The sequence below is a fragment of the Myotis nattereri genome, assembly GCF_964212035.1.
Source record: "Myotis nattereri genome assembly, chromosome: 9".
NCBI lineage: Eukaryota > Metazoa > Chordata > Mammalia > Chiroptera > Vespertilionidae > Myotis > Myotis nattereri.
Window position 1 is genome coordinate 16,199,754 of NC_138084.1, and position 25,582 is coordinate 16,225,335.

Sequence of the window (25,582 nt, forward strand, 5' to 3'; positions counted from 1 at the left end):
TCTTCAGCCAAAGCTGTGTGGTGCAGAAGGGATGCACGCCCTCTAGCTTTGGTTAGGTGGCTGACATCTGCCCACAGCCAAGACCAGGGCCTGGATGCTGATTGTCTCATGCCATCTGACCAGAGTGGTCCCCTCTGTGCAGTGTTCATGGGCTTTCCTGTGACCAATGGAAGTGAGAGCATTAGCCCACACACCAGCTTCCTGTGGGCAGGGGCTCAGGCAAGGACCAAGCGTATCACAAGCTGCCCTGCATAGAGTGAGAGGGGAAAGGGAGGGACTTGACCCTGGGACTTGTTTCATTCTTGGCTCTGCTTTGAAGCCCCCGATGGTCCCCTTCCCTTTTTCCCTTCTCCTGGCTTCTATGTAAAGTGGCCCTGGCTTAGCCTCGGGAGCTAAGAACAAGGGATACCTTTGTTCCTGAGAAAAATGTTTTGGAAGATGGAGTTTTCCTACACACACACACACACACACACACACACACACACACACCCTTAACCTGAGATGCCCCCTATTTGAGACAGACACACACTCTAAGGAACAATCATTAGCTGTGATGGTAATATTGCTTTCCTGGGAGGAAAAGCCAGGCACCATAGCAGTAGGTGGTAACTGTTTGGGCAGTGAAAGGAGTCTGGGCCACAATAGCAGGAAAGGTAAAGTGGCCATTCCTCTGGGCCTGGGGCAGGGAAACCAAGGCCTTTGGCTCCATGTATAGGGTATCTGTTCTTGGGGCTGGAGCTGGGGGTTGTTTGCTGAAGGCCTGGTGCCTGCAGCTCTTTTCTGGGTGCTACATTGAAGGAAAAGGGGGTGATTAACCAGTTGGCAGTCCAGGTTTGTAAATAGGGTTCCACAAGCTGTGAAACAGTTTGCTCCGCCCCTTCTTCAGGGAGGGGTGAAGGACAGGACCTGTCTGGTTGTCTGGAGTGGCCAGAGAAGCCAGTGAGGTTTGGCTAGCAGCTCTATGACTCACCAAAGCTGGGGCCCTGGCCTCGGCCAGCAGCCTGCATGTCCAGCAATCCATGCTCTGTGACAGAACTTGCAGAACTAGCCTTAGGGGAGAGAAGACCAGGAAGAAACAAATCACAGCCTAAACCTGATATGGATAGAGGTGCTGGAAGCAGCAACAACAAAAAACACCAAAAGAATCACAAGAAGGTAACTGGGGTTGGGGAGGGGGTAGAAGGAAAGGCCCAGAGTCTTAGAGTGTGAGAAGCGATGCCTGGCTGTCAATAGTTGACGTTGACCTATGAACCAGAAGTCACAGTTTGATTACCAGTCACAGGCCTATGTTGCTGGTTCGATCCCCACTTGGGGGTGTGCAGGAGGCAGCTGATCAATGATTCTCCCTCATCATTGATGTTTCTCCCTCCCTCCCATCCTCTCTGAAATAAAAATATATTTTTAAAAAAGTTGCCGAAACCGGTTTGGCTCAGTGGATGGAGTGTCGGCCTGTGGACTGAAGGGTCCCAGGTTCGATTCCGGTCAAGGGCATGTACCTGGGTTGCAGGCACATCCCCAATAGGGGGTGTGCAGGAGGCAACTGATCGATGTTTCTCTCTCATCGATGTTTCTAATTCCATCTCCCTTCCTCTCTGTAAAAAATCAATAAAATATATATTTAAAAAAATAAAAAAAGAATATACAGCTATAGGGTGTCTGTGGGTACAAAAGAGGGATGCTCTGCAGGAGCTGCAGTTGAGATGTTGAGAAAAGGGGGAAAATCTGGGAACGTCCTGACATGGAAAAGGAGAAGCTGAGGCAGAAGCCACGAGGAAGGGTTTAGTTCACCATTAGTAGCGTTTGGGGCTGAAATGGGGCTTGGGTCAATCTTTAGAGAAGACCCTCTAGGAAGAGTCCTTAGGAGGGCCTCCTTCAGGTAAGGGGACAGGATGGGGTGTGACCTGAACCCCTTACAATACATTAATATTACATTTCAACCCCAGCACAACCACGCGAGGAGCCATTATAGTTCCCATTCCCAGATGAGAAAAGCAAACCTTAGGATTGTTTAGTCATTAATGCGAGACCACATCACCTGTTCACTTGGGGGGCCAGACTCCAAACCTGTCTGTTCTAGGGGCGCCCTCCAGACATCTCACCTTTGTCTTCTTCCACTTGCCGCCTTTCCAGTCCGCCTTCTTTGGCTGCTGCAGGGGACCGAGTCGGGCCCTGCGTCCCTGGTCCCGAAATTCGTTACCTGTTACCTGGACGCTAGGCCCACCCGCTCCTACCAGCAGAGCCCGAAAAGGCAGGGGAGGAGGGGCGCTTTGCGGAAGGGGCAGGAGACAGAGAAGTCCGTGTGTGATTTAGGGTGAAAGTAGGCCAAGCCCTGGGGCCGCGCGGGCCACGGCTTCAGCACCTCGGAGAGCGCGAGTGGGCGGGGCTGGGGGCGGGGCGGGGCGGGGCGCACGAGACCCCCGCCAGAGCCCGGGGGCGCGCGCGGCGGCGCTCCCGCCAGTCCCGAGAGCGGGGTGCCGTCCGGGATCGCGCTCGGCCTGCGCTGGTGCCGGGCCGCCCGGGTCAAGCCCGAGCCCCGCCGCGCCCCCTCCTCCTTCCCCTCCGCTGCCGCCGCCGCCGCCTCCGCGCCGTGCGCCGCCCGGATGGCCAGGGCTGTGCCGGGGAATGGCGGAGCGAGAGAGCGGCGGCCCGAGCGGGGGTGCCGCGTCCCCGCCTGCCGCCTCCCCGTTCCTGGGGCTCCACATCGCGTCGCCGCCCAATTTCAGGTGAGAATCCCTGGCCTCCGCGCCCCGCCCTTCAGCCGGGACGGATCTCGGCTCGCCCGCCACCCCACCCCGCTCCGCCCCCAGCTCACACACACCCGACCTCCTCCGGAAATGAGAGGGCGGCCTGGGGACGGGGTCTCTTCCCTGGAAAGAGCCCCCAGGACCCCCTCGGCCTCAAGTCCAGACTTCCAGCCGCTGCTTAGCCATGGTGCCGCCAGCGCCCTCCGCCATTCCATGTCCTAGGCTGGGAGATTCTGAGCTGAAATCGGAGGAGGGGGCGCGGAGGCTGCCTTCTCCCCCACTTTGTGGCCTGGGGTCGGGTTGAGATCTCAGAGAGGCAGGCAGGCTTGCCTGTGCCCAGTCCGAAGCCTGCCGTAAAGATGGGAGAAGGCTGGGTGTCCCGCGGGTCCCAGTGTCTCAGGGCAGCCGACAACCTTGGTGCTGGAAGGAGGGAGTCGTGGGCCCCTCCCCCAGCCCTGCCTGGCCAGGACCCTCTGTGGATTTGGACAAGCACCGACTTTGGCAGGTGTGTGCAGGTGCAGAAGGCTCAGTCTTAGCCCAGAGATCCTAGGCCCAGCTGGGGGAGGGGGAGACTGGAATGGATGGCCCAGGTACAGCCAGGAACATTGGGGGAGGAGGATCCCCGCTGGAGTAAGTACCCAGGACCCTGATCTGTGCTCCTCTTCACCCCACTTCCTGCCCCCTATCTGGTGCTAGGCAATTGGAAGGTGGATTTCAGAGAGGTGGACAGTGGGTGTTGTGGGGAAGGGTTGATGTGCCTTCCCCATAATCCTGGCCTTAGTTGGAGAGGAGGATGAGGAGGTATCTCTGCTCCAGAGCCTAGGAGAAGGAGGCCTAGACATACCCCATTGTTTTTCCATCTAATGAGCTGATGCCTTCCCCTCTCCTGGGGTTCCCACCGCAGCCAGGCCCCAGCTGGGCTCTGGCGCCAGCCCCTCTTCCCACCAGGGGCTTGCTGGCTGCCTGGCCCTCAGGTGGGCAGGGACCCCAGTGGATTTCTAATGGCATCATCAGGGCTAGAAACCTCCCCTGAGGCCCTGAGCTGAGCTGGGAAGACCAGCCGGAGGGGACCAGATGGAGGAGGCCAGGCCTGAAGGCTCAAGGGTGGGAGCCTTTGTGATTAGTACCTCAGGGTAACAAGGCTGAGGTCTGAGACTGACTCCACCTGGAAGGACACACGCTGCCTCTGGACAGGCACTGCCCTCCTACCTGGAGGCCCCCCTGCAGTGGGAGTACAATGGGCTTAGGGGGACCTGGGTTCAAATCCTAGCTCCACCACTTTCTAGCTGCATTACCTGGGCAGGTGTTTGTCCTCCTTGAGTCCCATCTCCTAGGTGAGCTAATCAATATTATTGGTCTCTTAATGTACTTGTTAAGCTGGTGCTTAACAAGTGTCAGCCCTCCCTCCGTACCAGCGGGCATTTAAATAGCTCCTTTCTGTTCAAACAGTTTCCCAGTGCTGGCTATTTAGCTCTCGTAGCCGCCCTGGGCGTGGGGATCGGTCTACCCATTCTCCACACAAGGAGGCTGAGCTTCAGGGAGGCAGGAGGCTTGCCCAAGGACCTCGAGGAAGGCAGAGCCTGAGGCTGAACTGAATCCAGGTCTGTGTGTTCAATCCACTCTACCTGCAGGTCTTGCCTCTGGCCCAGAGCACAGCTTTGCCTCCCCTCAGCTGCCTCCTGGTCCCCAGGTGACAGTGCTCTCCACCCCTCCCTGCCCTCTGCAGGCAGGTTATCGTGGACATTTGAGGAAGAAGAGTGACAAGGTGGATGTCAGCCAGTGAGTGTGTCCAGTCCCGGGCAAGGGTGGCAGTACGTCAAGGCCGGGGCATGGGCCGGCCCTCCAGGACACCATGGCCTGGCTGTGGAGACAAGGCCGGCTCGGAATAATCAGAGCAGTGTCTCCAGCCCCATATGGCCTGCCCTGTTGGCTCCAGCCGTCCCCGCTGCCCTTTCCCTTGTCCAGCCTCTCAGATCCCTTAGCCTAGCTCGGTTTAACCCTGGATGGTTACTGCTCTCTGGTGGATCCAACTGGCCTGGGTTTGAGTCCTAGCTTAGCCTTCTTATCCGTGTGCCTTGAGGCTGGGCACCTAACCCTCTGAGCCTCTGCTTCTTCTGCTCCATGATGCCAGCTTTGGTTTCTGCACAGGGCCATCCTAAGACTTGGATGAAGTAACACATGTTGAAAGTTTCAAGAACTGTGGAGAGCTGCAGTCATGCAGAGCTGTTGTTGCTGTTATTATTATTATTATTATTATTATTATTATTATTGGCCCGGTGCATGAATTCATGCACAGCTGGGGTCCCTCGGCCTGGCTGGTGATTGGGGCCAATCGGGGCCAGCCAGCCGGGGGAAGGGACCATGGGAGGGTGGCTGTGGGAGTGCACTGACCACCAGGGGGCAGCTCCTGTGTTGAGCATCTGCCCCCTGGTTGTCAGTGCGTGCCATAGCGACCAGTCTACCCATCGATCATAATGGTCGCTTAGGCTTTTATATATATAGGTTATTATTATTAATAGTTATTATTATTATTACTATTATCTGGTGTGTGCACATGTGCCCTCAACACCACTATCAGCTTCCAGAAGACATAAGGAGTCAGTGCCTAAACTTTGATTCACACAATGCCCAGCATAGAGCAGGTGCTCAGTGATGCCTTATTGGTTTCTTAATTAAGGATAAAATCGGGTGCTGCCCTCCTGGAGTACAGAAAATAACAGTGCACGCTGTCAGAGAATAACAGTGGGCGCACTGGCACCTGCGAGGTGCTCGCTTTGCTTGGGCACCGTTCTGAGCTTTCTTTGCACAAGAGCACTCCCACCCAGCCACATATTATTCCCACTCTGCAATTGAAGAAACTGAGGCACAAAGAAGGTAACGCCCGGCTGACGTGGCTCATTCAATTCCCAGTCAGAGCATATGCCCTAGTTCTGGGCTTGATCCCCAGTGGGGGGCGTGCAGGAGGCAGCCGATCAATGATTCTCTCTCATCATTGATGTTCCTGTCTCTCACTTCCTCTCTGAAATCAATAAAAATATATATATTTTTTAAAAGTGCGGTAAGTGGCAGAGCTGGGGTTTGAACCCAGGCAGTCTGATTTGCGAACCACCCTGAAGAGCGAGCTCCCTGGAATGTTGACAGAGAGTTGGGGGGGGGGGTGGTCGGCATGCTGTAGACCCGTAAGGGTGGGGAGTTCATTGTAGTTGGTGTAAATAAATATGTGGGGGTCTCTTTTCTGAGTATAAATTCTCTAACCAGTTACTAGTAGTTGCCTCTGAACATGGGGGGAGGGATTTGTACTTACTGTACATACTGCTGTATTATTTGACTTCTTATTTTTACAACAAATATTGTAACTTATTTTTACAACAAATTATGTCATTTACACAATAATTTTAAAATGAGATACATGTTCATTACAGGCATATCTCGTATTTCTGCACTTTGCAAATATTGCTTTTTTTTATAAATTAAGGGCAAACTCCTCCAGCAGCAAAAAGATTATGACCTGCTGAAAGCTGAAATGGTAGTTAACATTTTTAGCAATAAAGTCTTTTTAATTAAGTTATGTACATTGGTTTGGTTTTGGTTTTTTTAGGCATAATGCTATTGCACTTAATAGACTACATTATAGTGTAAGCATAACTTTTTAAAACACAGCAAGTAGTGGCAGAGCTGGGATAGTGGCCTCATGACTCCTTGGATGGTGGCGCTCTGACCCCAACACAGTGCCTCAGGGATGAGAGACAGGACACCGGGAGGTGCAGGGACCTCCTTACTTATCTCTTCACAAGGGGGACACACTTGGCTGTCCTTCGTTCACTCAACAAATGCTTACCCTTTGCCAGGCTCCCCAGAGCGTCCCTTCAGAGGCAGCAGGGCCTGGTCGTCATGCAGGCGGTGGTGTCAGACAGATGGACAAGGCCTTCCTAGACAGGCTGTTAGGGGTGGATGGTTAAGTTAAGGTCCAGGGTCTGGGAGTCAGCAGGTCAGGAAAGGGTCCTCTCACTCAGCTCAGGCCTTGTGGGTGTCACCCAAGAGGAGGAGGGGTGAAGAGGGAGGGGATAGCATGGACCCAAGATCAGAGAGAGTAGGCACGGTGTCTGCCACCCAGTCTGGCACGAGTGTAGAGAGCAGGGAATGCAGAACTCGAAGGCCATGTAGGGACCTGGCCTGTTCACTGACAAGCAGTGGGAACAGCAGGGTTTAGGCAGGGAACAGCCACATCGGATCCATGTGTGCGGAAGATCACCCCGGCTGCTGGGTAGAGAGTGGATGGGGAAGCAGGGGACCGCTGGCCATCCTTCCGGTGAGCTGCTGGTGAGGGATCTGGTGTGAGGAGTGAGGAGAGGCAGGGGTCCTGGCTGCTTCTGAGTGCCTTGGGGATGTGGTGCCCAACAGGAGAGGTTTGGCGAGCAGGGAGGTGAAATTGTTATTAGACCTGCTGAATTCTAGGTTGGTGGTCACTGGGGGACCCAAAAGGAGGATTCAAGTAAGCAGCTGGTTTGGGGTCTGGGGCTGGAGAGGATTGGCTGAGCCCAAAGACTGTGGGCGTCTCATCTTAGTGAGAGAGAGATGGCCACTGACGCCTCAGAGAGGACATCGCTCCCCAGGTCCCAGCACACCTCACCACCACGTTCCTGTTCCAGGTGCTTCCTGTGTGTGATTCATCACGTGAAACCATAGGACACGCATTCTGGCTTTTTGCTCACCATACTGGTTGCCATTTTCCACAGTAATACACATAACGTTCACCCAAAAGGCTATGCGATGTTCCCTCCACTGGGTGGGCACGGTTTAGCCAGCCCTGGTGCTGGGCTGTGGTGGTTGTTTTCCGCGGTTTGCTGTGTACAAGGCTTTCCACATGTGGGATTGTCTTCTCAGGGGGTTTCCCAAAAGTCAAATCCCAGAGTCCTTGCACCACGGAGTTTAACCAGATCAGACATGTAACTTGGATTTGGTTTCTTGGGTTGTTACTTGGATTTGGTTTCTTGGGTTGTTACTTGGATTTGGTTTCTTGGGCTGGATTCAGTTTCCACTGGAGATGACCCCATGTGGACATGGTTGGGAAGGGAATTCCAGATCAGAGGAACCAACCCAGCCCGACCTGTGTCCATCCGGAGCTGGGGGTGGGTGGAGAGAAGGTTCTGAGGGTGCAGCTGGGCCTGGCTCGCCCCCACCGCACCGTTTCAGCCAGTCCTGCCTTCCCAGAGACCTACACATCCTACCCCAACTCTGATGTGGGTGGGCACACAGGAAGTTGAGTTGAAAGGAGAACTCACTTAGAGATTTCCAGGGGGGGAAATCTAGAAAGACCTGGGACTCCAGTGGTTCATTCACTCAACATTTATTAAGTACCTGTTGGGCACCACACATGGTTCATCAAGAGAGACATGATCCCACCCTATGGACCAACTGCCCCTAAGGGGAGCCCACCAGAGTTTGTGGAACCCAAAGGTGAAATTATAGTGATCGGGACTACCCAGCAGGAGGGACTAAGATGACCAGTAGCAGGGCTGTTTGGCCTGGTCAGGGAGGTCAGAGAAGACTTTGTTGAGGGAGCCAATGGAGCAGGAGGCTAGAGAGCTGGAAGTTGGAGACAAGGGGTACGGTGTAGGGCAGGGTGTAGGGCAGCCGTGGGCAAACTACGGCCCTTTGAAATGAATAAAACTATTGAAAAAAAAGACCGTACCCTATTATGTAATGATGTTTACTTTGAATTTATATTAGTTCACACAAACACTCCATCCATGCCGGTCCAGTTTAAGAACCCATTGTGGCCCTCGAGTCAAAAAGTTTGCCCACCCCTGGGCTAGGGGTGGGATGATATAGGCTACAGGGAAGAGCAGGCTCTGCTGAGCCTTCAAGCCCCAGGTGAGAATGTTGGCCCCTTTCCCTAAGGGACAGGGGAAGCTATTACTAGCAGTGGTTCTCAACCTTCCTAATGCCGCGACCCTTTAATACAGTTCCTCATGTTGTGGTGACCCCCAACCATAAAATTACTTTCATTGCTACTTCATAACTGTAATTTTGCTACTGTTATGAATCGTCATGTAAAATCTGATATGCTATATGTGTTTTCCGATGGTCTCGACCCATAGGTTGAGAACCGCTGGCTGGAGAGGGGTGACAAGACTAAATTTGCCTTTCAAATGTTGGTTTTGGTTGCCCAGGGGAGAATGGCCTGTAGGGGGGCCAGAGGGAAATGAGCAGCCCATCCTCAGGTGTCCTGAGAACCACTGGGAGCCACAGCACTCAAAAGGCAGAGAGAGGCTGGACCCTTGGACCACCCATGCTCTCTGTCGATAGAGGGGCCCGTGGGGCACCATGGCCAGGACCCAAGGTCACTCAGGTAGCAGCATCCTTACCTCACTCCAGCAGAGCCAGGAGCAGGAAGACAAGAATGGCCTCTGGACAGTCAAATGCCTGGCTTAGTTTTGACCTTGCTCAGCTAAAGCCTCAGCCCTTCACCACCTAACTCTTACTTTGCATACAGTTCTAACTCAGCCTGCTAGTGGGTTGAAGCAGCAAGTTAGAAAGGGCTAGGGCTGCGGTGGGTGGAAGGAGGATAACAGGGTGGTGTGACTGCACATGGCAAGGAGAAAGGCCATGAAATAAACATCAGAACACAAAAGGCATGTTCATGTCAGAACTCGGCTCAGGGAGGGTGGGAGTGTGGAGAACGGCATGTGCAGAATGCAGCGAGGAGCCCGCTGGGTCAGAAGGCAGGACCGCTGGGTCAGAAGGCAGGACCGCTGGGTCAGAAGGCAGGACTGGGCCCTGGACTGGGGTAAGGTTAACGCAGAGGCGAGGCTCAAATATAAAGATAGATCCCAGTCAGGGCAGTCTCAAGAGACCAAACTCATGACACAGAGTCACCAAGGTTAATATGGATGAGACCTCGGAACGTCTCACCCACCCGTGTGGCTGAGTGAAGGGAAGCTGCTGAGTCTGCGGGTCTAGAGGCCAGGGATGGAGACCTGCAGGGGGCGTGTGATTCAGCTTGAGGCCGCCTCCTGGGGCTCAGGGCTCAGGTTTCCATGGGGATGGTGGATAGTGGGCTCAGAGGAAACCTCCCTCCTTCTTCCCTTCCTCTGCTCCCTCCTCCCCTCCATCTTTTCTTTCCACCTTCCTGCCCACAGTTGCCTTCCTTGAGCCTGGAGGAAGGGGCCTGGAGGAGCAGGAGAAAAGGCCAGGGCCAGGGTGGGTGGGGAGAGGGGTGGCTTGCAAAGGGGGCTCCTTGACCAGTCCATCCTTGATCTTTGGTCCCCACCTCCTCACAGCGCTGCAATTCACAAACACTCTGCTCTGTGAATCCTCGCCAGCCCCCTGGAGGTGGGTGGGCAGGTGTGGGCGGCCCCATTTTTTATATGGGGACCTACGACACCTTATGTCTGAGCCTAGAGTCCCCACCTGGAAAGTGGGCAAAATGGACCCTCTCCCAAGGTTGTAGTGAGGACTGAGGGAGAGGCAGGGCACGACCGGCCGGCTGCTGCTCCGGAGATGGAGCCGCCGCTCCTTGTAAGTGGAGCCGGGATTTGATCTCAGGCCTCTGGCCTCCAAGCCTGATACGGTGACCGTTCTACCATCCTGCCTGGCTTATGAGAGAAAAGAAAGAGAAGGAGCTCCTTTAACCCGCCCGCTGGAGCTGGGGATCAAGTGCAGGTTCTCCTGACCCCCAGAGCTTCCTCCTCTGTGAAGGGTGAAACAGCTGTCCCTGCCCGGCCCCAGCCCTTCCATCCCCGGAAGTGGGACTATCAGCGGTCTGAGGGTGTGGAGATGAGCTGGGGAGCCAGCTGAGGAAGTCATTGACAAGCATCTGGCAGTACCAGTGTTTGCAAGAGGACCTGCCGCTCTGCCCTCAGGGGCATGCCGTCCAGATGCAGCTGGGAGGGAGGGGACCTGCAGTCATCACCTGCTGGGCACCGAGTGGGGGGTGTGAGCTCCACCCACCTTTGGAGCAAACTGGGAGTGTCTGAGGGGGTGTCCTGTCTACTCCACCACACTGTCTTGCGCCCACACAGATGGCAGACACCTACCACAAGCAGGAGGAGGACGGACCAGTGAGTGTGGCCCGGAGGGTTGTAAGGCACTAGCACGGGGAGGGGGGAAGCAGGGGGTTTTCCGAGGAGCGGCTTAACTGAGTCTTCTTCCAGCAAGTGCAGGTGAGAGCCTGCCATGTGCTGCACACAAGCTCTACGTTAGACCCTTGGGGGGGGGGGGGCAGCTGCAGGAGTCACAGAGGAGCTGCAGACCTAGATGCCAGGCCAAGGAGTCAGCTGCCAGCAGGGACCCCTGGGTGGAGGGCAGAGGGGTGGTGTTTCGGACAGCTTGGCCAGAGAGTGGAAGGTGGGGTGGAGTGGTGCAGGCTTGGCGAGACTGATGCAGGCAGGCCAGTGGGGAGGTCTGCAGGGGCAGGAGCTGGACCAGGGCTGGGCAGTGAGAGAGGGAAGTAGATGTGTGCAGGGGTCACCAGCAGAGCGGGGAGAATCTGAGGGCATCTCAGGGTTCCCTAATGCTGGCTGAGTCCCAGGGGTGCGTTCTCTGTGACTGTCCAGGCAGCCCATGTATATTAATCGTTTACTTAGTGCCAGCCACCCGGGTTTCAGGGCCAGAGACGCCACCCTGTGCAGGCCTGGCTGAACAGAGATGCTCTGGCTTTGAGGCTGTGCTGTCCTCACATCCCCACTCCCACACCTACCCTGGGGCTGCCAACGGAAAGAGCAGTTGTCTGCCTGGCCCCCTTGCCCTGGTCCGAATTCCTCTCTGCCATTCCCTCCAGGGGCCTTCCAGTTTCTGCTTATGTCACTTCGAAGTGACAGAGGCTCATTACCTCCCAGGCCACCCTTCCAGCCCCATGACGAAGGGCCCACACAGGGTCTGCCCTTTCCCTGGCTGTGGAGCCTGTGTGCCCAGAGACACTTCCTGGGTGCTGAAGGACAGAGCCTTAGGGGGCAGGGTTCTCTGCTGCACTCAGTGGGCAATAGAGCTGCCCGTCAGCCCTGTCTGTATACTGCCTGGGCCTACAGAAGCCCCCCTCATGAGGTGTGGGGCTGAGCATGTAGCTGTGGGCCATCCATTCATGGAGATTTTCAGAGGACCCCACCCCCACCCCCATCTGGTCATCAGGCACCCTGAGTGTGGCGCTGGCCCTTTAAAGCAGATCAGGAGCTGGCTTTGGGGGGTAAACCGCCCAGATTTCTGCGATCTGCTTACAAGCCTGGGCCAGGGAGGGGGGCCACTCCAGCCCCCGACAGGGGCATTGGAAGGGCAGGTGGAGCTGGTAGCATTGATTGCAGTAACCTGATCCCTCCAGGGAGGCGGCAGCGACAGCGGGCATTGGCCTCACAGGGGGAGGAAGCTGCCTGCAGCTGAGGGCTGGGCCAGGAAGAGCTGGGCTGGGGCCTGGGTCGGCAGCCGCTGCCTCCTCTCCCGGCCCATGTATTTTTAATGAGCTCTCCAGGCTTCTGCAGCGGGCAGCATGCGGAAAGGCAGGCCCAGGCCTGTGGCCCCAGCCCTGCCCTGAGCCCTGGCCCCCCAACCCTTCAGGGCATGAGAGGGCGGTCCTGGGGCCCCGAAGCCCCCTGGCCGGGCAGGGCTCTCCATGCAGCTCTTCCTGAAGATGGATTCGAGCCCAGACAATGACAGCTGGTTGGAGGATCAGTGGGAGCACTGGTAGGGGAGTGGGAGCCGGGGGGAGGGGGAAGTTTGGGGGGGGCAGCTCCATTGAGCTCTGAGTCTCTGTTTGGGGCTGACTGAGGTGAGAGGCAGAGGGCTTGGGCCTCCTAGGCTCCCCTGGGGGCTGGGCCACCCCCTCTCCTGGGTGACCTTGGACTGTGGGTCTCTCGCTCTAAGCCTCAGTCCCTTGGTCTTATTTGGGAAAAGGCTCAGAATTGTTCCCAACTTTCCCCACAGAATTCTCCAAAATGTCCCACTCCCACCAAACCTGGTGGAGCCTAGGGCTGGGGCAGGTGGGGACCGCAGTGGGCGGGCGCACAGGGCTGGCCTGGGGCAGAGGGTTCTAGTGCAGCTGGTTAGTTCCCGGTGCTGGGGTGTGCTGTCTCCTGAGCTCACCATCCCTCCAGCCCCAGTTCCTGACCCCATCTGTGCAGCCTGTTCAGGGTCCATATCTGGGCAAAGTGATTTTGTGGTTGAAGAGATGAGACCAAGAACATAGACTAGCGGCCTAGTCTGCCCTGGAACGGGTGGAAACGACCCACAGTGACACCACATTTCCCTTCCTTGCTCTGTGGCTCAAGCAGCGTGCGTCTTCCTGGGCTGGGGGAATGGCGCACTCCTCTGGGACCGGGATGGCTCTGCCAGCGCCTGGGGTGTTGTTGCTGCAGGGATTGGACAGGGAGCCCCGACTCAGGGCATCCCTGGGAGTCCCTTCTCCACTCTTCGCATTCTCCATGGGTGAACTGGCCTTGGCACCTGCCTTGACCCTGGGAGGCATTTCTCTGGCAGAGCTGAGGCTCCGAGCAGCTGGGCCTTCCAGGCACTGCCTCTAGTTTGGCAACAGGATGGACAGCTCCCAGCTGGGGGGAGCAGGGGTGACCTGGAGCCTCCCCTTCCACTGCCACCCCAGGAAGACTGCCTTTGGCATGAGCCCACAACTCTTCCCCTGCCTGGTGGTTACCCCTTGCATTGGCACCGGTGGACTCCATGTCCCATCCTCTGGGGGCTGTGATCTGCCTTCGAGGGGCTGCCCCTTGGAGGACGTACTAGGGAGACATCAGTGGGCTGAGCAGTCCCCCTGGGTTGTAACTTTGGCTTCCTGTCCCCACCAGGCTCACCCATGATATCAGCCTGGAGGAGTTTGAGGATGAAGACCTCTCAGAGATCACCGATGAGTGTGGCATCAGTCTGCAGTGCAAAGACACCCTGTCCTTACGGGTAAGGGTGGGCTCCCAGAAGCCCAAATGGAGTGGCAGGATGGGTAGGGACAGGGTTGAGGGCACCCCCACATCTACTAAGGGGCTTTCAGGGTCTCTGTGGCACCCTCATTAATGAAAGAGCATTTCAGGAAACATCCAGTACAATGCTTGGCACATCTTGAGCCTCCATCCGAATTTTTGTTTTCTTTTTGGCCAGGAGTTAAGGCAGGAGGTAGCTCCTTCAACTGCCCACAAGAAGGGAGAGGGCAGGAGGTCTTGAGGTCTAGGACAGTAACAGTGAGGGCCTTAGTTAAGGGAAAGCTCAGAAAGACCCTAAATCCTGTGGGGAGTGGCCTTGGCAGAGGGCCTGAGGCGGAGCAGGGTGGAGTCTGAGTGCTCTGGGGCAGGAGGAAGGAGGCAAGCACTCCCTCTGCTGCCCTTGCACCAAACCACACCACGTGGCCTCGCAGACCCTCTCCGGCCCGCAGTCCTACAGGCCCCTTTGGAGGGTTCACCCAGCATTGCTACTGCTTTTGACCCCGTGGCTTTGTCATAGGACAGATGGCTCTCTCTGTCCTTAAAGTTTTGAATCCCGCCAGGAGGCCCTCAGCACTGGGGCACCGGGATCCGATGGAGATCTGTATCTTTTCAGAATAGAAAGAAGGAGCCACTAGTCAGGAAATGGAAGGCAAAGCATGGGGCTGGTTGCAGAGTCCAGAGCTTCTCGCTGCCCCCAGGAGGATGGCTGGCCAAAGCAGGCATGGTGCTAGGAGAGCGGTTAGCAAAGGAGAGCTGGGATGGGGTTCCTGTCTCTGTGTTGACCTGTTGTCCCAAGAGATTCTGTAAGCCTGCCAAGGAGGAAGAAACCAAGTGGGTGGGGGAGGATGACCCTCAAGTACCTGCACCCCAACCCTCCACCCTCTGGCCAGGCCAGGAAGGGATGGAGGCTGAGGTCACTTCTTCCGGGCTTGGGGAATGGTCCCCGGGCGCTGACATAGTTTCTCTAAGGTCATACACCTATTCTCTTCCCGCAATGCCCTCTCCCCCAACATGCACAGGCAGAGCCTTGCAGAGGGTGGTCCTGCAACCAGCTAGCGCCCTAAGGCCCTGGGGTACACCCTGTGGAGCCTTAGAAAGCTCCAAAGGGCTTTCACACCTCTCTGGGAATCTGGGAGGCAGTTTAACTGGTGAGGGTTCTGGAGGGTCAGGAGATCTGCCCCAGGTGCCAGGGAGTTAGTGGTAGAGCTGGAACTGGAAAAGCTATTCGGAACTCTCAAGGTTAGACTGGCCGAGGGGAAATCTCAGGTTGGCGAGGCCAAGGCCTGTGGACGGCAGGGCGGGGTCTGCCCCGGCCAGGCGGAGGCCGCACTTGCCCCTCCCTTTCAGCATCCCTCTTGCAGCCGCGCTCAGATCCTCCGGTCTGCACTGCGGCCCTTCCCTTCCGCAACCCCCCGCCTAGCTGAGACTATTTTCCCCATTTTCCTCGCTGCCCTCTCCAAATACTAACCCCCAGCCGATGCCTTACGGGGCGCGAACTCCTAGGCGACCCTTCCTCCCCATGGCAACAGCGGTGACCTCACTCTGGGCTCCGCTTACTAGCCGGGTGAGGTCACGGGCTGTTGCCAAGGGAACGGGAGGGTGCATAGAGTCAGGAGGCGGGGGGCCGTGGGGAGGGGAGAGGTGTGGACCGTCAGAGGCTTCGCTGGAGTCGGGAGGAAGCGGCCTCACGCATCTTGGCGGGTGGCGGGAGGGCGCGGCCCCCTCTCCCCGAGCTCCTGCCCCGCTCCCTCTCTCCCCCTCTTTGCGGCCGCGGAATGGACTCGCCGGGGCGGGGGGCGGGGCACGGCGGCCTCGGCCCCGCCCCAGCCCCGGCCGGGCCCCGCCCCCTGACACCCCTCCGTCTGCTCCGCGCAGCCCCCGCGTGCCGGGCTGCTGTCGGGGGGCGGCGGCTGCGCGGGGAGCCGGCTGCAGGCCGAGATGCTGCAGATGGACCTGATCGACGCGGCGGGGGACACTCCCGGCGCCGAGGACGACGAGGAGGAGGACGAGGAGGAGCGCGCGGCGCGGCGTCCGGGAGCCGGACCGCCCGAAGCCGAGCCTCGCCAGGAGCCGGCGCCCCGCAGCCAGGGCCAGGGCCAGGGCGGCGGGGACACGTACCGACCCAAGCGGCCCACCACGCTCAACCTCTTCCCGCAGGTGCCGCGGTCTCAGGTGGGGCGCGAGCGGCGTGGGGCGGGGCTGAAGGGGCGGCTCCGGGGTCAGGCCCCGGGAGGTGGGCGCGCGAGGAGGTGCCGAGCGGGAACTTGCGGGTCTGGCGCGGGGAGAGGTCTCCGGCCGGTGAGATCTTCCAGGGCTTCCCAGGGGGCAGGTCCCTGGGCAAGTGGTCTCGGGGGCAGGTAAGATCTTTCGTAGGGAGAGGAGGCGCGAAGGCCCCGAGAGGGACCGGGCACGGATCTGAGCAAGGAGAGGATCTGAGCAAGCAGAAGAGCGGGGCTTTAAGAGAACTGGCTTGAGGGGTTGCAAGGGTTTGGAGCCTGGGACCTCAGGCTGCGGCAGGGTTTCCTGCTTAGGGTATGGGGTCCCTGGTAAGGTGGACAAGAAGCAGGGCCTGGAGAAACGGGCATACGAAGCGGCCGGTGTGGTGGGAGGTCATGGGAATTGTAAGAGTTGGGGATGGGGAGCTCAGAGGCAGCAGCCAGTGTGCATGTGGGCAGCTGGGAATTCCCAGAAGGCAGGAGGCGAGATGGGAGGTGGAGCTGCTCGGCTGAGTTGGGGGCCTAGGGCCCCAGGGCTGGGTGGCTGGATGCCAAGGAGGGTTGGATAGGGTGGGGGAGAGTGGCTGTGGCCCTTTGTCTCCCAGGCCCAGTGAGGAGGGGTCTGGAGGAGCTCAGGGAGGTGGGCTGTCGGTGGAGAGTGCAGGGGCTGCTGGGAGAGGGATTGGTTCCTTTCCCAGGATCCTCAGGGGTGGATTTTGGCAGCCAAATTCATGAATGTGAGGGCCTGTGAGGGTGTTCCCAGGGAAGGGGGCCTGAGTTGCGTGTAGGGAGCCTTGTACGCAGGCATCGTGGAGGGGGTTCCTGGGGGCTGAGAATGTGGCATGGGCAGCCCAGCAGATCCAGCAAGAAGGGCCTCTGACAACCACATCAGTCATTCCTCAGTCATGTGCTCCTGGGGGGGCTGAGGGAACCGCGTTGTGGAGTCGTCATGTGGATGATGCAGCCCCAGCCCCCAGGCCAGCTGCCGGGAGACCCTTCCTCCTGCTCTTCTCAGGCTCTGCAGCTGCCTCTGCCCCTTCCCTAGGCCATAGCTTCCTGAGCTTCAGGGACTTGGGTTGGACGTGAGAGTCTTCATGCTACCTAATCCTCAGTGTCTGGAACTAGGGGGCTGACTCTGTGCCCAGATGGCTCCTGCTTCTCCCCACCTCCTCCCCCACTCACCAGCACACACATTGGCCATCACCTCTTTTATGGAGGCTGATAAGAGCATCTCCCTAAGGCAGCGGTTCTCAACCTGTGGGTCGCGGCCCCTTTGGCGGTCGAACGACCCTTTCACAGGGGTCGCCTAAGGCCATCCTGCATATCAGATATTTACATTACAAAAAAAGATATTTACATTATGATTCATAACAGTAGCAACATTACAGTTATGAAGTAGCAACGAAAATAATTTTATGGTTGGGTTACAACATGAGGAACTGTATTTAAAGGGCCAGAAGGTTGAGAACCACTGCACTAAGGCTTGGCCAGCTTCCCTGAGCCAGGAGGAAGGGCTGGCTAGAGCCAGTAGGCCTGGCTGGGTGGGCTGGAACTTGCCACCCATCCTGCCTGCTCCAGAGAGGGTTTGGGTGAGGCCTGGACAAGTGGGGGGGGTAGGGTGCAGCAAAGGGCCTAGGGATGGCCTGCTGGGGGAGGGCCAGGGCCTTCTGTGCCGGGCACTGTTGACTGCTTCTGTCACAAGGGCCTTTTGTTTCCTGCACAGGACACGCTGAATAATAATTCTCTAGGCAAGAAGCACAGTTGGCAGGATCGGGTGTCTCGGTCATCCTCACCCCTGAAGACAGGTAAGTCAGTACCCTTTCCTGGACTCCTACCTGCCCTCACTCAGTCCCCATGCAGAGACAAACCCAATAGTCTCCAGCTTGTGAGTAGAGGTAAACTGCCTATCCCACAGCTGCGAGTGGGTCCATCTGAGGTCAGTTGTGGCACGAGTGAGGGCTGGCTCCAGAGCCAGCCCTGCCTGCTTCTGTGTGACATGCTGAGTAAAAGTGCTGAGTGTGAGGAGCAGGTAGCCTGGGAACCAAGGGTGAGGGCACCTGCCTTCAGCTCTGACCTGCCTGCTCTGCAGGGGAGCAGACACCTGCACACGAACACATCTGCCTGAGCGATGAGCTGCCACCCCAGAGCAGCCCCGCCCCCACCACAGACCGAGGCACCTCCACCGACAGCCCTTGCCGCCGCAGTGCTGCCACCCAGATGGCGCCTCCCAGTGTCCCTCAGGCTGCTCCACCTGGTGGCCGGGGCCACTCGCATCGAGACCGCATCCACTACCAGGCAGATGTGAGGCTGGAGGCCACTGAGGAGATCTACCTGACACCAGTGCAGAGGCCCCCAGACCCTGCAGAGCCCACCTCTGCCTTCCTGCCGCCAGCTGAGAGCCGGATGTCGGTTAGCTCCGATCCAGACCCTGCTGCCTACCCCTCAACAGCAGGGCGGCCACACCCCTCCATCAGTGAGGAGGATGAGGGCTTCGACTGCTTGTCCTCCCCGGAGCGGGCCGAGCCACTAGGTGGAGGGTGGCGGGGGAGCCTGGGGGAGCCGCCGCCGCCTCCACGGGCTTCTCTGAGCTCGGACACCAGTGCGCTGTCCTACGACTCGGTCAAGTACACGCTGGTGGTGGATGAGCACGCACAGCTGGAGCTGGTGAGCCTGCGGCCGTGCTTCGGAGACTACAGTGACGAGAGTGACTCGGCCACCGTCTATGACAACTGCGCCTCTGCCTCCTCGCCCTACGAGTCGGCCATTGGGGAAGAATATGAGGAGGCGCCCCGGCCGAGGCCCTCTGCCTGCCTCTCCGAGGACTCCACCCCCGACGAACCCGATGTCCACTTCTCCAAGAAGTTCCTGAACGTCTTCATGAGTGGCCGCTCTCGCTCCTCCAGTGAGTCTGCAGTGGGAGCTGTTGGGGGGATCTGGGTGGGAAGAGCTGAAATGAGGGTGTTCTTGGGAGGAGGCCTCAGGCCCATCCAGTTCAAGGCATTAGGACTGAGAGCTCTCCACCTGCCCCTCAAAACTCGACCAGAGCTGGGACCTTCCTCCTCCAGCCAGACCCTTTCATGCGCAGGTGCGGAATCCTTTGGGCTCTTCTCCTGTGTCATCAACGGGGAGGAGCAGGAGCAGACCCATCGGGCCATCTTCAGGTGAGAGCACAGAGCTGGGCTGGCCTCCCTGCCTCTGCCATCACCACAGGGCCTAAACCAGCGGTTCTCAACCTGTGGGTCGCGACCCTTTTGGGGGTCGAACAACCCTTTCACAGGGGTCGCCTAAGACCATCGTAAAACACGTATGTAATTACATATTGTTTTTGTGATTAATCTCTATGCTTTAATTATGTTCAATTTGTAACAATGAAATTGGGGGTCACCACAACATGAGGAACTGTATTAAAGGGTCGCGGCATTAGGAAGGTTGAGAACCACTGGCCTAAACCCAACCCCGCCACTGGCATTGATCCGTCCTCTCAGGCCCAGGGGATAGTCTACCCTCTCGAAACTGTGAGCAGGGTGCTGGAGCGGATGCTCTCAGTGTTGTGTGGCCTTTGCTGCGCTGCCAGAGCACAGGAGCGAGCACCCAATGTGCACGGGACCAGAGCCCAGGAGCGCCCAGCACCCGATACCTGACCCCACAGCAAACCCACACCCTCCCTCCCCTCCACATGGAAGTGCTTGCTTCCCATTGCCTCTCACATGTTATCAGTGACTCCGGTCACTTCCTCCCGTGGCCGTGAGTTCCTCCATGGCCGATGCATATCTGATTGACTTGGTTTCCCCCAGGAGCTAGCATTGACAGGCTCACAGATGCTTTGCAAATGTTTATTGAACTAATGATGCCGGTGCAGCTCCCAGACGCCAGAGCAGGGTGGGGAGTCGATGGAAGGCCTGGCTGGAGAGGCCCCGCGATGAAGTCCTCACGTGCTTTCTTTGAGAACAGGTTTGTGCCTCGACATGAAGATGAACTTGAGCTGGACGTGGACGACCCCCTGCTGGTGGAGCTACAGGCTGAGGACTACTGGTACGAGGCCTACAACATGCGCACGGGGGCCCGGGGCATCTTTCCTGCCTACTACGCCATCGAGGTCGCCAAGGAGCCTGAGCAGATGGCAGGTAGTGTTCCTTTCCCCCTGCCTGACGCCACCGGGCCACACATCTCCCCTGCCCTGACTTGCTGCCCGGGGAGCCTATGCTTCAGACCTCAACACCCGGGGCGGGGCCGAGCAGAGGTGCCTTTGGGTCAGTTTTACAATTGATTAAAGTGAGCCCAGCCAGTTTGGGACACACGTGGATGGTGGCACCCTCTGCTGGCTCTGCCGCGCCTCACTTTCATGCTTGCTTTCCCAGCCCTGACCAAAAACAGCGACTGGGTGGACCAGTTTCGGGTGAAGTTCCTGGGCTCTGTCCAGGTTCCCTACCACAAGGGCAATGACGTCCTCTGTGCCGCTATGCAAAAGGTACCTGCTTCCTGCTCCCCTGAAGCGGGGGCCCACCCCCAGCCCAGTCCCCATCCTCTCCTGGGAGAGGGACACCCCCGCCTGATGTTCCTGTCCCTCACCACAGATCGCCACCACCCGCCGGCTCACCGTGCACTTTAACCCACCCTCCAGCTGCGTCCTAGAGATCAGCGTGAGGGGTGTGAAGATAGGCGTCAAGGCTGATGACTCCCAGGAGGCCAAGGTGACCCCCTGGCCCCATCCCGGCTCTCCCACCGGGTCTCCCTCCTCTGCCCCCTGCAGGCTGATGACCACCCTGTTCTACTCTTTCTCCTGTAGGGGAATAAATGTAGCCACTTTTTCCAGTTAAAAAACATCTCTTTCTGTGGATACCATCCGAAGAACAACAAGTAAGTGGGGAGGAGCAGAGGCCGAGGTGTGGGCTGGGTCTGGAGCCATTATGGCAGGACATGGGGCCACGAATGTGCCTGGAGGGGTCTGAGCCCCCATCCTACCCAGACAGACTGCTGTCCTCCCACAGGTACTTTGGGTTTATCACTAAGCACCCTGCTGACCACCGGTTTGCCTGCCACGTCTTTGTGTCTGAAGAATCCACCAAAGTCTTGGCGGAATCTGTGGGGTACGTATGTGTGTGTCCCACCAAGCGCCGGGCCCGCCAGCCGGCCCAGGCTCAAGCCCTCAAGCACAATCTTGGTGCTCAGCCTCACCCTCAGCCCCCCCAGCTCTGCACACGCCTCCAGGTCACAGTGCAGGGACCTCGAGAGAGGCCTGCGTGGTCTTGAGGAGTAGCTTCCATGTGTTTTAGCTGTTAGATCCTTTCGCCAATTGCAGTCTCATTTAGGAAACAGTTTGTAGAGAACAGAGCTGAGCAGCCAGGGGGCTGGAGCCCACCCGGGGACCCTGAGGCTCCAGTTCCCCCGTCAGCGTGTCTCTCCTGCCTCCTAGGAGAGCGTTCCAGCAGTTCTACAAGCAGTTTGTGGAGTACACCTGCCCCACAGAAGACATCTACCTGGAGTAGCAGCGCTGCCTGCCCTCTGCCTCCCCGGGCCCGCAGGCCAGGGCCAGGACAGCTGGCTGCTGACAGGACGTGGCACTGCTTGAGGAGGGGCACCCGCCACCACCAGAGGGTGGGGAAGTGGAGGCCATCGGCCGAGGGTGGGAGGGTGGGGGTTATGGGGAGAGGCAAATGCAGTTTATTGTAATATAAGGGGTTAGATTCATCTATGGAGGACAGAGCAGGCTGCCCGGGGATTGGGTGGGGGCAGGGCTGGTCAGGCCTGTGGCCAGGAAGGATGCCCATCCAGGAGCAGAGGGTTCTGTCCCATCCTGGGCCACACTTCCCCTGCCAGGGCCTCTGGCTCTCTTCTGCCTTGATGAAGCCCATGCCACCTGCAAGTGCCCAACCTGCCCCCAGTTCCCAACCCCAACCAAAGGCCCTGAGCTCAGGCTGAGACCAGCACCTCCTAAGGACTTCCCAGTAAGGGAACAGCAGCAGGTGGAGGTGCATCCCTGTCCCCAGCTGTCACTTGTGTGGCCTCTGGCTGGTTCCACCTCCAACCTCGCTGGCATGCTGGCCCCCGCAGTTGTGGGGCCCCTCAAGGAAGGAGAGAGCCGCAGCAGGGCCCCACCCTGGCAGGAAAAGGCGGCTTCCCACTGGCCTGGGCCAGCCTGGCCTCTTGGCTGCAGCCCCATCTTGGTCCTGTCACCCTGGCCACAACTATTAAAGTGCCATTTCCTGTCTGGACTGCAGTGGGTGTATCTACATGGGCCCTTCCCATGCTCAGCTCATTCCCATCCCAGGAAAGCCCGAGCTCGGCTTTACTGCACAGAATAGCTTTATAAGTGATTCCCATCACAGGCGTGTGTCGAAGTAATACTCAGCCATGTCTGGTCCGTCCCGCTTGCGCTGCTGGGCCCGGGAGAGGAGGGGTCGAGGCCCTCGTCGCCTTGGGTGCTTGGGTTGGATCCCATAGTCTAAAGAGAGACAAGAGGCTATGGGTGGAGGGAGACTGGTTTTGAAGCTGCCCCTGAAAGGTGCTGTTTGAGATAAGACGACCCTGAGGCTGGACCTGGATGGCCTCCCCTAGGGCATGTCTCCTCAGAGGAGGGGAGGCAGGGAAGGGGAGGGATGCGGGATCCTACCATCCAACAGGCCAGACAGAGGCTGTGAGAGTTCCAAGGGGGCTGAAAAATCCTCGGGAACAGATCGCTGAGGCCTGTGGGAGATGGTGGGTGCTCAACGCTGGCCCCAAAGGCCACTGCCACATCCCCGTGAAGCAGGGAGTGGTCCAGGATGGCATCAGCCTCTCCTCTGCCATGCTGCCCCCTACCTTCCAGGCCCCAGGCCCTGCTGAGCCCTGGCCCTGTGCTCCTGGGAGTTACCTCAGCCGCTGGGGGTGGAGGAGTGCAGCTGCCAGGAGGAGGGAGAGGAGGCAGAAGCTCAGCGGGGCCCTGGAGAACAGAGCCATCTGCGCAGGTCCCAATCCGGCTTCTGCTGCCCCTCCCCCGGCAGGACGGAACCGCTGCCAACTTCCAGGGCCACCTCACAAAGGGCATTAGTTCCAGGGCTGAGCGTCAGCACCAGCTCCTGACTAGGCCAGAAACCTCCACAATGAGGTTTCTCGTTGGATTTTACTGACGATGTAGGTCAGCAGGTGCCAAATCACATCTGTTCTAGTGCCACTGCCCAAGGTGGGCATAGACCTTTGGAGTCAGCTCTCAGTTCAAATCCCTACCTTGCCTCTTGCTAGGTGGACACGTCACTAATCTCTGTGGGCCTGTTTCCTCATCTGTGAGGTAAGGCACATAATGTCTCCAAGGTCTGGCACACAGTAGGCCATCAGCAAAAGTCAGTCACTGAATCCTCATCCCCCAGAGCCCCACCCATTCCCAGTCAGCCTCCTGCTACCACCACCGGCCACCTCCACCGTCTCTCCCTCCAACAGCTCAGTCGTTCCAGGAAGGTCCTGCCGGCCGGAGAGCCCAGAGCGGTCACTCAGCTTGGCCAGCTCCGAGATCCCACTGGGGGACGCATTCTGAGGAACTTCCCACTTAGCTCCCCATAGCGTTGAACAGCCTGGCTCAGGGCCTCCACAGGCCCTGCCATCACCCCAGAGCCTGGGCAGAAGGCAAGTTTGGTGGCAAAGGCTGGGACCTGCTCCTCAAGTATAAGTTTCCAGAGGGACTATGGGATCTCCAGTACTTGACATCTAGTGGGTGCTCAATAAAGATTTGTTGAGTGAATAAATGCAATGAGACTGTCCTGGAGAATCTTAACAGCCTGTGGCTGAGTGGGGGACCCTGTTTTGGTTCCTGTTGGCTCTTAATGTGGGGCTGACCTGGCTCACTGCAGAAGCTCAACCCAAATGATGCTGGGTTGAACCACAAACTCTGGGCCCCACCCAGACCTGTGGGATCAGAATCTGAGGCTGAGCTGGGGGTCTGCACTTGGGAAACTCCGTTGCTTCTAAGACAGCAGATCTGCTGGCAGGTCCAACCCCTTCCTTCAACTACTGAGATGCCTCAGGCCCAGAGAGGTTTCCCAACCTGGCTCCTGGTCCAGCCCCCGAGTCCAAGCAGCTCTGGAATCTGCAGTATACCTGCTCCCTGTTCTTGGAGCACACCCCCTGGCTTCTCACTGACCACCTCCATCCTTGTGTGTCCTGAACACCACAGTCTGCTTCTGTATCCCACCTCTGCTGGGAACTATGAGCTCCCTGACGCTCTAACTCCAAACCCCTCGACCTTCACTTGCCCCCAAGTTGCCACCTCTTCCTCTCTACAACCAGTTCCAAGGCCTGCCTGGGTCACTCCTAAGCCTATCGCCCTGCCATGGCCTTAATTCAGCCCCATCCACTGTTCTAGGTCTCCACCAGCAACGTCACTGCCCCCATCCTCTGTGCCCATCAGCCCACCCTGCACCAAGCAGCTTCCCCACTGCCTGCGAGGCAGGTCCATTTCTCACCTGGTACCTGATGGCCTGTTGGATTTGGCCCTGACCTTCTCTAGCCTCATCCCCTCTGTTCCCACCCTCTACTTCCCTTTGCCCCAGCATTGGCTTCACGCCACTGCCACACTACACATGCTGCTTTCTGCACACAGGGCCTCTTCCCCGAGTCTGTCATCAAAAAACAGATGGAGCTTTACCAGTTTAACAGCCTGCTTGAACGAAGGCTTCCCTAACCAGTGAGCCTTCCCGGTCGTCAGCCTGAGCCAGAACACACCCTGAGGCTAGACTACTTTTCACACACACTCGCACTTGCTGCAGCGACCCGCGCACTGCATGCATTTACATGCGTCTCCTCCACCGATTGCTGGGAGCTGGGGCAAGAACTGTGCTGTACTCATTTCTGAGCAAATTGCACAAAGCAGAGCCTGCTACAGAGCAAGTGCCCAGCAATCCTTGGTAGACACAGGGAAAGTTGTGGGCCTCAAGCTGTGACAGGGTCTGGGGTTGATGGCTTCTGAGGCACTGTAGAAAGCAGTCCAGAACAAAATGCTGGACCAAGAAACCAAGATGGCGGCATAGGTAAACACCGGAGATTGCTGCCTCGCACAACCACTTCAAAAATACAACTAAAAGACGGAATGGACATCATCCAGAACCACAGGAAGGCTGGCTGAGTGGAAATTCTACAACTAGAAGGAAAGAGAAAAGCATACCGAGACTCAGAGGAGGTGTGATGTGGAAGTAAAATATAGAGGTACAGAGGTGCATGTGGAAAGGGTTGGCGGCTGAGGACACGGTTGTCTTTTTCAATCGGGAGGGAGTTTCAAGCTCTGAGCTCCAGTTCCAGGCGAGTCTCTGGGGACCCAGACTCATACGGGAGAAACTGGACTGTCTGGCATCAGTTGGAACTTGAGGGCAGCTTTCTCTCGGGGGGTGCTTGCAGCGATTGCCAGGACACTGAGAAGCAGGGCCTCTGAGGGCAGGACTGAGAGCAGCCATAACTGCTTGCTCCGCCCTGCTGATCCCCTGGGACCCTGCCCTGCCCAAGCCACTGAGGCTTTTGCATATGAAAGGCCTGGCCCTTTGCAATCTGATAATTACCTAACAAACTGCAGCTGGCCCAAGGCCCCAGGGCAAATGCATTGCATCACAGCTGGCTCCTGCTGGATAGCCTCAGGCAGAGGCTAGATTAGCACCTCCTTAGAGATCCAGGAGCCAATGTGCCCGGAGGTCAGAGTGGGACCATCCAGATTGCAGCTCCTCGGATTCATAAAGGACACACTCAGGGG

The 25,582-nt window shown here is 57.8% G+C and overlaps 2 protein-coding genes across 2 annotated transcripts; one reads left to right on the forward strand and one right to left on the reverse strand.

Moving 5' to 3' along the window:
* The first annotated feature begins 2,541 nt into the window (after nt 1-2,541).
* Nucleotides 2,542-22,084, forward strand: MAPK8IP1 (mitogen-activated protein kinase 8 interacting protein 1). The gene is made up of 12 exons (XM_081099668.1): nt 2,542-2,723; nt 13,535-13,640; nt 15,536-15,832; nt 17,600-17,681; nt 17,966-18,778; nt 18,962-19,037; nt 19,828-20,000; nt 20,235-20,344; nt 20,451-20,567; nt 20,663-20,733; nt 20,865-20,963; nt 21,290-22,084. The coding sequence occupies exons 1-12, from the start codon at nt 2,623-2,625 to the stop codon at nt 21,360-21,362; spliced, it is 2,118 nt and encodes a 705-aa protein (XP_080955794.1). The 5' UTR covers nt 2,542-2,622; the 3' UTR covers nt 21,363-22,084.
* Nucleotides 22,085-22,196: 112 nt separating this feature from the next.
* On the reverse strand, nt 22,197-22,812 carry FREY1 (Frey regulator of sperm-oocyte fusion 1; the record flags this gene model as incomplete). Its single annotated transcript, XM_081099670.1, has 3 exons — nt 22,197-22,318; nt 22,487-22,560; nt 22,727-22,812. 3 exons carry the CDS (start codon nt 22,810-22,812, stop codon nt 22,197-22,199), a joined length of 282 nt encoding a protein of 93 aa, XP_080955796.1.
* Nucleotides 22,813-25,582: the final 2,770 nt, after the last annotated feature.

What these genes read in the sequence shown, in the direction of transcription:
- MAPK8IP1 (XM_081099668.1), top strand. Translation starts at nt 2,623, where the DNA reads ATGGCGGAGCGAGAGAGCGGCGGCCCGAGCGGGGGTGCCGCGTCCCCG. An exon ending in AAGACACCCTGTCCTTACGG is followed by an intron (nt 13,641 to 15,535) that starts GTAAGGGTGGGC and finishes TGCTCCGCGCAG; the next exon opens with CCCCCGCGTGCCGGGCTGCT. An exon ending in ATGACTCCCAGGAGGCCAAG is followed by an intron (nt 20,568 to 20,662) that starts GTGACCCCCTGG and finishes TTTCTCCTGTAG; the next exon opens with GGGAATAAATGTAGCCACTT.